A 14,584-nucleotide genomic window follows, 5' to 3' on the forward strand; every position below is an offset into this window, starting at 1 on the left:
TGCCTCTCTGCCTACTTGTGATCTCTCTCTGTGTCAAATAAATAAATAAAATCTTAAAAAAAAAAAAAAATAAAAGCACCCAGGGGATAATGTGAAACTGAGGCTGAGACCTGTTGACCTAGGGAGGGGAGAGTTAAACAAGGACCCCAGGTTCCAAAGCAACAGCACTGGCCTGGCTCTGGGGTCCAAGAAGAGCAGTGATGGCAGGTGGTCTGCTACAGACTTACCAGCTGGTTACAATCTGCACTTTAGTGTTTTTATAGGTTTCCTACCCTATAACCCCAACCTGTGTATTTGTTCTGTGGTTTTGGTCTCCTGTTTATTTATTTGTTCTTTTTTAAGATTTTATTTATTTTGAGAGAGCGCACAGAGGGAGATGAAGACTCACGGCTCGAGGAGAGCCTGATACAGGGCTCCATCCAGGACCCTGGGATCATGACCTGAGCTAAAGGCAGACGCTTAACCCACTGGGCCACCCGGGTGCCCTTGGTCTCCTGTTTAATGGCACACAAGTAATACTACCAGGTAACCAGAACCAGGTGTCAATGTGTTGAGACTTTTTACTGTGTTTAGCATGATAAGAAAATTGTGAAAAACAAAAAACACAACACACATCCAAAAGATACAGTGGCATAAAATGCAGAGCTGGAAGTGGACTCCCAAGGAGTCAGACTTGGCGTGGGAGTGAGTGTGTAACAAGCTTCTCACGCCTGCATGGATGCAGTGCTCTCAGCCTTCGGGAAAAACCTGGTGGACTGGGTTCAGCCTAGTGTGGCAGATAGATCGTAAAGGACAGAGTAGTAAATTGATACCATACACAGCAGAGCTAGCTCTGTCTGTATAAACAGAGAAATGGGCTTAGCCACAGAGGTTTAAACCATCTGGTTGTCCCATGCAGTAACACAAACCAGGGCTTGGATGCACAGTTGTATCTCATGTTTTATGGTCTCCCAGCCTTTCCATCCTAGGCACTTTTGGACAAATCTTTGTCCTCGTTCAAGGCTTTGTTTTGGGTTTTGTGGGTATTTGCTACCTTGCATCCCTCAGCTTTGCAGGTAGACAGTTGTGATTCAAAACTTGTGTTCTACGGTGTTCCTTGTTGAGGAGTAATTGCTTACTTGTGGAGGAATAAGTCATGCTTCCCCACTAAAGGGGGTGTGGGGGTGGTAATGCACAAGGCAAGCCATGCCATAAGCTACTAGAAGAACTTCTTGATGGGAAATTTTAGTTTTGCGTTTTGTTGCTTTACTTCCTAAAATAACTTCGACATGTTCCTCACTGGTCCATCTGATGTGGGAAACAAAGGCAGAAGAAAAAAATATTAAATTTCCTTACTACTTATAGCCCACTGACAAGTCCTTGAAACAGAGTGACAGCCCTCTAGGAACTCAGCTGCCTCGATGTTAATAGTTTCCCAATGGCAAAAGGCAATCTTAGCCCCATGCCCAGGATCCTGTTAAGCCTACTTCAACATATAAAAATTCCTTTTGCCAGGGTTTTCTGTTTTGGGAGTCATTTCCCTTATAATACTCTAATGTCTAGACTGGCAAAATAGGTGTTTTATAAAATCAAGCAGTAGTCTGAGGTTATACAAAGATTATTATTAGGTCAGGAGTCAGATCTGGATTGGAACCTAGACTCTGTCATTCACTAGCAGTGTGAACTTTGGTTTACCTAACTCTTAAGTTCCTCCCATGGGAAGTTATCTGCAAAGGGATTCCTAAGTGCCTTCTTTGTAAATAAGAGTAGAGTAGTTACGATTGAGTTGTTAAATTCTAGCCCAACTGACTGAATAAAGATAGTTTACGGAGATCTCGCTGACGGCATACATACTTACTAGTATGGATATTTTGAATGTGGTCCTACCTCATGCTTAGAAACCAGGTATCTTCTACTTTGGCCACTGTATTCCAGAAAGTAACTGATAACTTTTCCTTTTTTTTTTTTTTTTTTTTTTAATTTTTGGTTACATATTCTCTAAGTGCTCCCATGAAATGACTCTACATCCCTTTTAACACCAAAATTTGTGGGAAGAGCTTAGTACAGGTGGAAGAATATTGAACCAGAAGTCAGGAGCATTCCAGCCCAGGACTGTTACAGATCACCCCTCCGCAACTCTGCAACTTCCCTGGAGGTTTCCACATGTGTTAAGAGAGGCCTGGAGTTCTATAAAATCTCTAGGGTTTCTTCTGGCTTTTTAATATTCCATAAATCTTACTTGGAACTTAACCTTTTTTAAAAAGTTCCCATTCCTGTTTTATTTTTCAACTGAGGTATAACTGACATAAAACATATTAGTTTCAAGTGTACCATGTAATGACTCAGTATTTGTACAGACTGCAAATTATCACAATTAAGTCTAGTTAACATCTGTCATCATATATATGATGAGAGAGCAGAAGGCTAGCTGAAGACGAGACATAAGCTGACACAGGGCAACCTCCCCCTACCCCCCACTTTGGGGTGGGACATGTGTGACATTCTTCCAGGAATCTCCCAATTATGTTAACATTAATGCCTTGCCAGAGGGAAAAACCACCTTAACTTGACAATGGCAAGGCCTCAGGTATCCTCTATCTTTATAGGTGGGTCTTCTTTAACATGAAAACCCTTTTGAAACTTTCCTTTTCCTTACTTTCTCCAACTTCGCTTATATAATAACCATTCCTCAAGACTCTGCCCACAGGTCCTGTCCCAGGGCTTTCATAAAACCACCATTTTGCGCTGAAGACGTCAAGACTTCTTTCTTGGTTGCAGACTCTGGACCTCACCCCACCAAAGCTCACCTGTATCCCAAAACCACATTATATAGTTAAACAAAAAAATTTCTTTGAGGACTGATGTGAGAGGCTGGGAGCGAATGGTCAGAATTCTTGAGACACTTCTGGTGCAAAAAGGTACTTTTATTTAAGCACAGGGACAGGACCCAGAGGCAGGAAGAGCTGCACTGGGGTTGTGAGTGACTGATTACATACCTTGTAGTTAGCGGGGGTTTAGGGATAGCGTAAGTCCCTATGGAATTTGGAAGCAGAGCTTATCCAGGACCTTGAGGGGCTGGCTGCTGCTTAGATAAGGTTCTTTACTTCTGTCTAGTAAAACATGAGTCTTGGGACACTTCAGGTGTATGTAAGTGGCCACATGTCTGAAAGATGACTGCTATCTTATCGGCGGAAAGATCAGGAACCAGAACAAAGCTGCAGTGGTAAAGTCCTAACCAGTCCTTGAGGGGGCAGGAGGGGTGTTATAATCCCTACCTCAGGAATTCTGTCTGGAGACTACAGCAGCAGCAAAATGCAGCCTTTGTTCCTGTTTCTCCCATCAAGGACTTTTAATACTTATTAGCATTTTTCAAATGCCCGGTACAGTATTATTAACTATAGTCATCACGCTGTTTCATTACAGCCCCGAGACTGACTGACTTAGAACTGGAAGTTTATACCTTTTTGACCTCCGTAACTCACGTAATTCTTTTCATATATGAAAACCGCTAAGGACAGAATACTTTAGTACCTTTAAAACCTCTCAAAACATCAGTTAGTCGATTCCCCTTATTCGTTGTTTCTATACTCGCGAATTCACCTACGTGTTAAAAATTTATTTGTAGGGGCGCCTGGGTGGCTCAGTGGGTTAAAGCCTCTGCCTTCAGCTCAGGTCATGATCCCGGGGTCCTGGGATCGAGCCCCACATTGGGCTCTCTGCTCTGTGGGGAGCCTGCTTCCATTCCTCTCTCTCTGCCTACTTGTGATCTCTGTCAAATGAATAAATAAAATCTTTAAAAAAAATTTATTTGTAACCCCAAAAGTAATACCTCCAGCACTTCGGTGGTTATTTCCAGATTATGGGCAGGGTGGAGGAACATTGAGAAAATTTAGTCGCCTAAAATAATACACACTTTCCTGGCTGAAGATGAACAAAGGGACACTCAGCCTTCTTGTTTTAGCTCTCATGCTATAAACAAGTGTCCTTTCTGGGCGCCTGAGTGCCTCAGTCCGTTGAGCGTCTGCCTTCCGTTCAGATCATGATCCCAGGGTCCTGGGACTGAGCCTCCTGTGCAGGCTCCCTGCTCAGCAGGAGTCTGCTTCTCTGTCAGCCCCTCCTTCCCTCCTGCTCTTACACTCTCTCTCTGAAGTAAATAAAATCTTAAAAACAAACAAAAACAAATCTCCTTTCTGTGGTCTATTTATTGCAACGTTTTTTGCATTTTTGTGCTTTTTGTTGGAGATTTTGCTGTTCAAAATCGCCGCAGGCATAGTGCCATCGAAGTGCAGTGACTCACACAGCACTGCGGAAGCGCGCTGGGGACCTCACCCGGACCAAAGGAAACCGGGTGTCCAAGAGGTAACTGCTGCCATCAGGGACATCTTACAGCAACACTGCAACAAGTACGAGAGTACCAGTGCCACTCTGTGTGAGAACGTTGTCTCGCTGGATGAACCAGACCCGTGAGCAGCTGTGATTTGGATCGGGGCAGAGATGAGTTACTGGAGAGCTTCCTGGAGGGTTTTCCTGATGAGCCCAGGTGCCGCTCACTCTGCTTACTGCCACAGCGAAGCTGCTTCTCAAGCAACCACCAGAAACACAGGAGCTGCTACAACAGGTCTTGAGTTTGACAACACGGGATTCTGATAAACCTGGCCTTCGAGACCAGGGCTATATTTACCAGCGTCTTCTCTCAACAGACCCTGTCACAGGCAAAGAAGTCGTCTCGTGTGAGAAGCCACTGATGTCTGAGACAGATCTTATTGTGCCAGCTCTGCTGAACCAGCTCATCTGCCACACCGATCTTTGACCTTGGTGTACCATAAGCCTCCCAATGCTTTTGTAGAAGGAAGTCATGCAATCCATCCCAAACACGTGCCAATACATCATGGGAGCACTGATGTAGATGACAGCCTTTGGCACTACCACTGCCATGATCTTGGAACAGCCTCAGGTTATTCCCTCTCAATGTGACCTTCTAGACCTTCTAAACCTTGACCTCAGTCTCCCAGTCAATGTGCTTCAGGTGTCCTCCATACAGATGGGAGCAGCAGATCTCCCTGGAGGAGGACTAGATGGTCCGGTGAGATGGTCTTTCATCCCATCCTCAGGGCCTGTAACCTTCGCTCCTCTACCTACTCCCACTGTGGTCAGCAGTGGTCTGAATGACATGTCAGCACTCTCCATGGGACAGGCATGGGACCTGCTGGCTGGGTGGTTCCTAAGGCTGTCTGGCTGCCTGCAGTAAAAAATAATGGTCTGGAGATTTCCAGGACATTTACTTACTGCCAAGGGCACACCTACGTGGAAATGAACTTCACCAACAATGCTGTGCAGCACATGACAGACTTTGCAATCCAGTTAAACAAGAGGAGCTTGGGGATCATCCCCAGCACGCCTCTGGCCGACCACACACCACAGATGCCAAAGCAGCGTGCGGATGTCTCCCTGCCTCTGAACACCTTAGGTCCTGTCACGAGGATGAACCTCTGAGTAACTGCAGGTGGCTGTGAAAACCAATGTTTGTCTTCTTCAGCTTCTCACCCCACTCAGGGTGCTCTCTGTAGAAGATTTCAAAATGGCGCACCAGGTCTTCCTTGCAAGTGGAAGGCCATTCCCAATGAAAAAGAACTTCAGTTTCAGATTAAGGAATGTCCATTAAATATTGACTTTCCAGCAAACTGCAAAACGCAATATTTATTTCCTTGCCAAGAGGAATGTGGAAGGGGAGGACATGCTGTACCAATCCGTGAAGCTCAATAATGGCATTTGGAGTTTGGCTGAGCTATGTATCCAGCCAGGAAACCCACACGGCACGCTGTCGTGGAAATGCAGAGCTCCCGAGGTCTCCCAGGACGTCTGTGAGGTCTATGGCAGCATTTCTGAAAAGCTAACAGACGGGTCTGGTGCCCTTTGGTCATCCTGTGACTGGTGCAAGCCAAGAACTCTTAACTGGAAGAAATCGTTTTGCCATGTAGACTCTGAACCCAAACACGCTGATGCCACACCCCAAGGTAGTGACTAGTCTAAGCTGTGCTGCCATCAGGGCACAACCTGTTGCATAGTTTTAGCTTCTCATGAACATCTTTAAGCACTGCTTCAATCACTTCCCACCTCTTGTCACATACTGCTGCTACCTGTCCTTACTTGTGAGCTTCACTGTAGTGTGTCGACGGCTGGCATTTTTGAGCGGTTTGGTATTTTGTAACTGAGAGCTCATTTGGAAAGCAGAAAAGGACAAAAAACATTAAAGGAAAAGTGTCACTGAGGAAAAAAATGAACGAAGCCATTCAGACTCCACTGCAAACAAAACTGGTTGTTGCTAGAGGCAAAATCTCTATGAGTCATGGCTCCGGAGCGGAGGTAGGGGGTGGAAATAATTGCACACCCCCGTTCTGGAGCCTTATCCCTGCCTCAAGAGCTGAGCACGTGGTGGAGGTGGTGGCAGCAGCCTCCAGTCTTCTCGGCCTGCCTCTCCTAGTATGGAACAACCACCTTCTGAGCCAGCAGAACAGTGACAAGGTACTTGCCGTGGCAATGCACTCTGCGTGGAGCTTCTGTTAAGCCAAGGAATGGGAGGAAGAAGGGAGCCCCATCTCTTTGGCAATACTTCAAAGGAATATACAGCTTTCATTATCTATGAAATGATGTGATCTATTTTGTAGACCTCAACATAGCAATGTAGAAGGTAAAGGAGTTTCTTATTTCCGTAACAAATACTGACCAAAGTCCTGCTGGTTAAGAAATTATACGGTATGTCTTACACTGACCACGTTTTCTACCCTCCTTAGTTGGTAAACAGAGAGAGCCAACTAACTTTAGATAAGTCAAGGAAATGAATCTGATAGAGAAGCAATGAAATGTAACCCCAATGGGATAGATATAAAGCTTCTGGATTATATGTGGCTTTGATGTATGCCATCACTTCTAGAGTCAAGGATTACTTAAATCATAAATACCTTTAACTATTAACTAGTTCACAGTTCACTATTAAGACATATTAAGTTATCTTCTTAATAACATGAAGCAACAAGAAAGAATACCGACCTCCCTTCTGCCCTACTGACCTGGATGACATTGCCTACAATGACACTGTCAATGGTCTCAGGTGAGACCTTGCCCGCAGACAAAGCAGCCTTGGCAGCAACTTCAGTCAAGTCGGTAGCTGTGAAGTCCTTCAGAAGACCTCCGTACGCTCCAAAAGGGGTTCGCTTAGCGGCAACGATGAACACCCCTGTAAGCAGAGACAGATTCCTCAGTGTCCCGAACATGCTTTAAATAATCTCACTATGAAACCTAGTACTAGGTACTGTTTTCAATTAGAACTTAGACAATTTTTGTCCCAGAACAGTACACGGAACAAGTCCCACTCACAGAAGCAGTCTTTTAAGGAAGGGGTATCAGCTGGAGCAGTACCTACATGCTGGCCCCCAGAACTGCACGTTGCAACGTAAATCCATCCTGGTAGACAACATTCTTGTTCTCCGGTGAGCTACAAAGCTAGAAACATTTGTTTAAAACTAAAATGCTGGGGTGTCTGGGTAGCCCAGTAGGTTAAGCGTCTGTCTCTGCCTTTGATGCAGGTCATACTCTCGGGGATTCCTGGGATCCAGCCCCACACTGGGCTCCGTGCTCAGCAGGGAGCCTGCTTCTCCCTCTCCAGTTCCTGTTCCCCCTTCCCCCAGCTTATAAGCTCTCTCCCTCTCTCTGTCAAATAAATAAAATATTTTAGAAAAAAATAAAAATAAAAATAAATAAATAAATAAAACAAACGCTGGGACAGCTGGGTGGCCCAACTGGTTATGTGTCTGCCTTTGGCTCAGGTCATGATCCCAGGGTCTGGGGATGACATTAAGCTCCCTGCTCATTAGGGAGCTGCTTCTCCCTCTGCCTGCCGCTCCCTCTGCTTGTGCTCTCTAGCTCCAACAAATAAAATCTTAAAAAAAAAAAAAAAACCTACAGGGGCACCTAGGTGGCTCAATGGGTTAAGCCTCTGCCTTTGGCTCAGGTCATGATTTCAGGGTCCTGGGATCGAGCCCCGCATTGGGCTGTCTGCTCAGCAGGGAGCCTGCTTCCCCCCTCTCTCTGCCTGCCTCTCTGCCTACTTGTAATCTCTCTCTCTGTGTCAAATAAGTAAAATAAAAAATCTTTAAAAAATAAAATAAAACAAAAACAAAAACAAAATGCTTCTTCGATGTGCTGAAGTATATTTCCTAGTCACAGACTCAATGAATCTCCAAATTAAAAGTTCTCTTGAGGTTTGAGGCCAACCACTCACCCCACAGAAAATTCCTGACCCAAGAGACAAAAATTCCTCTGCTAGAAAATTTACAGTAAGGCATACTCCACTGTGTGAAGCAGTGTGCCTATGAATGGACAACCTAAAGTATGATTTTTTTCCTCCTATATAGCTAAGCCAGCTTACCCAGTCTTCCATCTACCAGCTTACCCAAATGTATCCCAAGTCAGAAAAACTGTTTCTACAGGGGGGAAAAAAAAAAAAAAAAAAAAAAAAGGAAAGAAAAATTGTTTCTAGAATTGATAATGTTTTGAATGTGAACTACATATGCCTTTAACTTTGGAGCCATAGGATGACTAAAATACAAATTTCAAATAATATGAACCATTCGTTACCTTTTACAAAGTGGACTATCTTTTACACAGACAGCCCCTCCGGATCTAAAGTCAGATAACCTGTAACATCTCCCATCTCTGAAGTAAATAAAAGGCATTCTTACAAAACTTCTTTAACATCATTTCTGGTTGCTTTCTTCTGAAGACATTCTAGTTTGCCAACATCCTGTTAAAACATGTCTCTTAGAATACAACAAGATTTCCTGATTCAACTGTAAGGGCCTACTTAGCCAGAGTGAGCCATTTTATTGTTTATGCAGTAAACTTAGATTGAACCTGCCCCTTCCCCCAAGAGGAAAGCGCTTAGACACAGAATTGGTGAAATACAGCCGAAGAGCCCCCGATAACGGAGTCTAGATTCAAGGACGTGTCCGGCCAGATGGAAACGTCCAATCAAGGGAAAGCGTCCGTATTACCTCCCTACCCGCCAAGGATGTGTTCGGCCAAGTGGAGACATCCAATCAAGTAAAAGCGCACATATTAGCCGCCAGGGAGTGTGAGCCCCCACCTTTTGGGCACCAGACATAGGCGCCAATTCTAGCTAAGGTCATAGGCTGAATTAGATGACTATCATGGGGTAGAATGTAATTCAATTGGCCACCTGTGTGTGGCCAGGCTCAACCACATGGCCTTTACTCTATAAAAGTTAGTCTGTGAGACTGGGAGGGGTCGCCTCTTTGCAAGAGATGGCCCTGGCTGGTCAGTTTGATTCTCGATGCTTGGTGCGAAATAAAGCTTTGCTTGACCTTCGCCTTGTATCAGTCTCATCCTTTTGTCTACGGACCCTTTCACAACCACAAAGAATATAGGGGAAATTATCTATACATATAGTAATGTAAATTAAGAGTATAAAATTATGGTATCACTATTAGTCCAACAGATGTTCATGCAAATAAATAAAAACTGCTCCTAACTGAGGCACTCTACTGCCATCTCCCCCGAAAAAGGCTACAGAAGTCTCTGACAATGGGAGTGATACTCATTAGAGCTGTATGAGGCAAAACTTGCACATCAGGAAGCAGCACCCAATATAGCCCGTTTCATCCCACTAACATTTATTAGGCACCAACTAAGCACTAGACATTTTATCACTTTTCATTATCTCATCTTCCTAAGAATCCCGCAGGTCAAAAGTATGGTGGTGCGTACAGGAGGCACTTAGTATGGGGCAGACCTCATGCCTGGTGCTTTGCATACATAGGCTTCTCCCAAAACAATCTGAGCTCACATTTCCGTGTCCTGCCAAGAAATTATGGGACTTTTAACAATGGGTTTGTGTCAAGATATTAACCTGTAATTGAGACCATACAAACATTATACCATGCTTGGTATTTAAGTACAATTCTCCTGATTATGTTAGTGGAGGCTATCTCTTTTGTGGAGCAAACTCAACCTGTCCTAAAAAAACCCCAAAAAACAAAAACAAAAAAACCTCCCAGAACCAAACCAAACCAAACCAAACCAACTTCAGCTTCTCCTTTCATTCCTACTTTGAGAAACTCACAGTCTAAAAGAATTTTAGGAGGGGCACCTGGATGGCTCAGTCAGTTAGGTTAGGCATCAGGTGGTTAAGCATCTGACTCTTGATTTTGGCTCAGGTCAGAATCTCAGGGTCCTGTCATGAAGCCCTGCTATGGGGCCACTCAGAGTTTGCTTGATTCTCTCTCTCTCTCTCTCTCCCCCTCTGTTCCTCTCCCTGCTCATGCACTCTAATTTTTTAAAAATCTTAAACCCCCAAACATTAAAAGATAAAAGAATGTTACTCCTAACATATGCAATTATAATTTAGAAGAGAACCAATTAATTTTTACAGATACAATATTCAGATATTTACAAGCCCATAAATATTACTTCAGTGTATTACAGATCTTTTGTTCTGATAGATGGGTTACTCTGTGGCACTATACCTTCCTCAATTTGTGCCAATGTCCTCTAAACCTCCTTGCCTGGGGCGCCTGGGTGGCTGAGCTGTTAAGAGCCTGCCTTTGGCTTAGGTCACGATCCCGGAGTCCTGGGATTGAGCTCCATATTGGGCTCCCTGCTCAGTGGGGAGCCTGCTTCTCTCTCTCCAGCTCCCCCATGCTTGTGTTATCGCTCTCTCTGTCATAAATAAATAAAATCTAAAAAAATAAAAAATAAATAAACCTCCTGGCTTTAAAATTTTCCTATTTTTATACTGGTATTTTATTTCGGTTTTCTTTCCCCTTCCCATGTCTTCTTCCTAATTTCATTCCAGCCTGATTGTGGTCATGGCTCCTATCTGACCACCTCTCCTGCAAATAACAATGAGGGTATAGAAAAATGACTACCCGACGGCCTTGGAAAATGAACAAAACTAGGCAGGTATGGAGGAGATGTGGAAGAAGGGAACAGTACAGGGTGAGTGTTCAATTTATTTATAGCCTTTGACTCAAAGGCAAACAGTCCACATTACGTGAATGGCTAGAACTCAGAAACTCAGTCTTACTGGCTTGAAGACTCAGAGAACTGAGTTCATGGCAACCACAGCCACTGGTAAATAAGAATGAAAGTGGGAAAGGAAAGGACCACAGGCAAGAGCCTAAATCATACACATGAACTCTGCCTAAGTATCTGGCTGGCCCTTTAACCAACACCTACAAACACCTTAGCTAAGGCTAACAGAACTGAACTTAGATTTGAACTGTTGCCTGCTCCCGGGGAAACAGAGTTTACCGATTCCAAGTTCAGATGAATTAACTGCCTGCAAATTAAACAGCCAACCAACCAATCAATAAATTAACATGCTTTGGAAGAACATAACAGAATCAGGCTCTACAATGTTTCATATGCAACGTTCATGCTACAATCCAAAATTAATGCACATATGAAGAGCCAAGAAAATATGATTTTTTTAATTTTACTTATTTTATTTTTCTTAATATGATTCATTCTTAAAAGACAATCAACAGAGACTAACCCCAAGATGACCCAAATGTTAGAATTAGCAGACAAGGATTTTCTAACTATGCTCAAGGATATAAAGGAAAGTAAGCTTATAACAAAGGATAGGCCATCTCAGTAAAGAAACAGAAACTGTTAAAAAAAAAAAAAAAATCAAAATGGAAATTCTTTTTTTTTTTTCCAAAATGGAAATTCTAAAACTGAAAGGTATCTGAAATAAAAAATCCACTGAATGGGCCTCACAGAAGAATGGAAATGAGAGATTCAGAGACTTTGAACATATGGACCCAGAAGTTTTACAATCTGAAGAAGAGAGAACAAAAAAACATGGGCAGAATCTCAAAGTCTGACAAAGAACAAAGGTAACTCAATGGAGAGAGGTCAGTCTTTTCAGCAAATGGTGCTGGAGCAACTGGACATCCACGTGCAAAAATAAAGTAATAAATTAATTAAAAAATAAAATCTAGACGCAGACCTTAAACCTTTCACAACAATTAATTCAAAATGGCTCACAGACTTAAATGTAAAATGCAAAACTATAAAACTTCTACAAGATAATATAGGATAAAATCTAGGTGACTGTGGGCTTGGTGATAACTTTTTAGATTCAACACCAGAAGTTTGATCCATGAACGAAAAAATGTGGAAAGGTGAATGTCATTAAAATTAAAAAATTCTGCTCTGCAAAAGACGCATAGAAGGAAATGAAAGGAACAAGCTACAAACTGAGAATATTTAAAACACACTTATTTGATTAATGACTGGTATTCAATATACACAAATGATGTGGTTTTGGAATATAGAAGAGTTTCGGTGGGGTGAGGTCCAGAACCGAGAAGTCTTTGGTGCAAAATGGTGGTTTATTAAAGCACAGGGGACAGGGCTCTGTGCAGAACAGGTGCTGTGCCTGTGTCTTAAGGAGTGGCTGATTGGAGCACCTGGGTGGCTCAGTGGGTTAAGCCTCTGCCTTTGGCTCGGGTCAGGATCTCAGGGTCCTGGGATCTCTGCTGGGCAGGGAGCCTGCTTCGTCCTCTCTCTCTGCCTGCCCCTCTGCCTGTTTGTGATCTCTCTCTCGGTCAAATAAATAAATAAAATCTTAAAAAAAAAAAAAAGAGTGGCTGATTATCCCCCTGGGAGTTGTAAGGAAGGAATTGGGAGGTTTCAAAAGAACTTTCATATGCTAAAGAGGACCAACCTACAAGGTACCACAAGTTCAGGTTGTCTTCCCCTCTAGCAAGATATTAATGAGATGACAGTTGGGAGATTCCTGGAACAACATCACACAGGTCCCATCCAGGAGTGGGGGCTGGGGGGAGGTTGCAGGCTGTCGGCGTATGCTTCGTCTTCAGCTAGCCTTCTGCTCCCTCACCACATATACATCTTAAAATTCAACAGAAGAAAACCAACAACCCAGTGAAAAAGTGGGTAAGAAAAAAAGCTTAACACACCCCACGAAAGATGATATAAAGATGGCAAACAGCCTAAGAAAATATACACAACATCCTACGTCATCAGGGACATACAAATTAAAATAACAACGAGATAGCACGACACAACTATTAGAATAGCTAAAATCCAAAGCACCAACACCACCAAATGCTGGCAAGGATGCAGGGCAAAAGAAACTCGTTGCCGCTGGGAATGCAAAAGACAAACACTTTGTTAGACAGTTTGGCTGTTCCTTGTAAAACTAAAACAAAACCTACCCTATCTATATGATTTAGGAAATGAGCCAAAGACTCATGTCCACACAACCTGCACACAAATGTTTACAGCAGCTTTATTCTGAACTGCCAAAACTTGTAAGAATCCAAGATGTCGTTCAATAGGTGAATGGATGTGGCACAGCCATACAACACATACTCAGTAATAAAAATAAATGACCTGTTAAGTCAAGAAAACACACGGAGGAAGCTTAAATGCATGCTGGTAAGTGAAAGAAGCCCATCTAAAAGGGCTACAGACTGTGATTCCAACTATATGCCACCTGGAAAGGGCAAAACTATGGAGACAGTATAAAGATCACTGGTTACCAAGGGACTTGCAAGGTGTGCTGATGTGACCGCACAGGAAAAAAAAAATCCCACCAGAATGCAAAACAGGAACACTGCCTTCCTGTCTGTCTCAGAGTAAATATCAACTCATTAATTAGAGCACGGACACACAGCAATCAGAAACTGCTGCTACAGCATCCATTGCAGTTTCTAGATTAATTTGGCAGGCACGCCTAGCTGCCTTGAAAGGATATACAAACAATCCCAAAAAGCGAAACAGCAGTAAGAGAACGATTCCCTGGGTGCAACGGGATGCATGCTAAAAAAGAAAACAAAACAAAACAAAAACCCCTGGGGTACTGGTTCTTGTTCCTGAAAATTAAAGTTCTATTGACTGTGACCATTTGTTATGAGACGAGAGTTTATAATTCTTTTTTTAAAAAGGTAGTAACCCTAAATTTATGTACTTAGTGATTGCACTTTCCTAGAGTCAACTTAAAGTAATGGAAGGGAAAGGGAATAAGCTGGTCTTCCAACAGAATGCCACGAAGTATGTGGCGGAGCAGGTCACTGGGGCAGAAATTCCCCGGAGACCCCAAGGAACCGTCAGTGCGTCCCCACAAGATTCTGCATCCCAGACCTGGTTAGAGGCGGGGGCTCCTCTGCGAAGCAGCCCCTCGCCCCAGGCCGCCCGTACTTGCGGCGCCGCCCCAGTTTTCCTAACTGCTGCAAAACACCGGGCGCGGGCGGGGTGGTCTGCGCGAAGAAGGGAAATGACCTTCAAGGTCAGAAGCAAACCTTGGTTTCGACCCTCAGCTGGAAACTGAATTGGAGTCGCTGTCGCTAGTGCCTTACAAGTACCCGGGGGAATCCTTCGGGTTGGGCTTTCATCAATCCCCCCCTCCCGCCAATAGAGACACCACCGACGCTCACCTCTGAGCAGGGACATGGCTGCGAGCGAGGACGAACGCGGGCTTCCCCTCCAGCGACGAGGAGGGGCCCCTGCCCACCTCCCCGCCTTAAAGCCAGGGGCGGCGACCCGCGAGGCCCCGCCT

The 14,584-nt window shown here is 43.9% G+C and overlaps 1 protein-coding gene and 1 pseudogene across 1 annotated transcript in view; one reads left to right on the top strand and one right to left on the bottom strand.

The window, feature by feature from the left end:
* The window catches only part of LOC111142457 (acetyl-CoA acyltransferase 2), a 30,501-nt gene extending 15,917 nt beyond the window's left edge, over window positions 1-14,584 (bottom strand). The window contains exons 1-2 of the mRNA XM_022495619.1: window positions 14,463-14,584; window positions 7,047-7,213 (exon numbers count right to left, since the gene is read on the bottom strand). Of these exons, the coding sequence (XP_022351327.1) occupies window positions 7,047-7,213; window positions 14,463-14,478 (183 nt within the window). The 5' untranslated portion in view covers window positions 14,479-14,584. The remainder of the gene's footprint in view (window positions 1-7,046; window positions 7,214-14,462) is intronic.
* LOC111142664 lies at window positions 715-6,543 on the top strand (annotated as a pseudogene).

The sequence above is a fragment of the Enhydra lutris genome, unplaced genomic scaffold (genome assembly GCF_002288905.1).
Source record: "Enhydra lutris kenyoni isolate GAN:26980312 unplaced genomic scaffold, ASM228890v2 scaffoldscaffold8, whole genome shotgun sequence".
Lineage (NCBI taxonomy): Eukaryota > Metazoa > Chordata > Mammalia > Carnivora > Mustelidae > Enhydra > Enhydra lutris.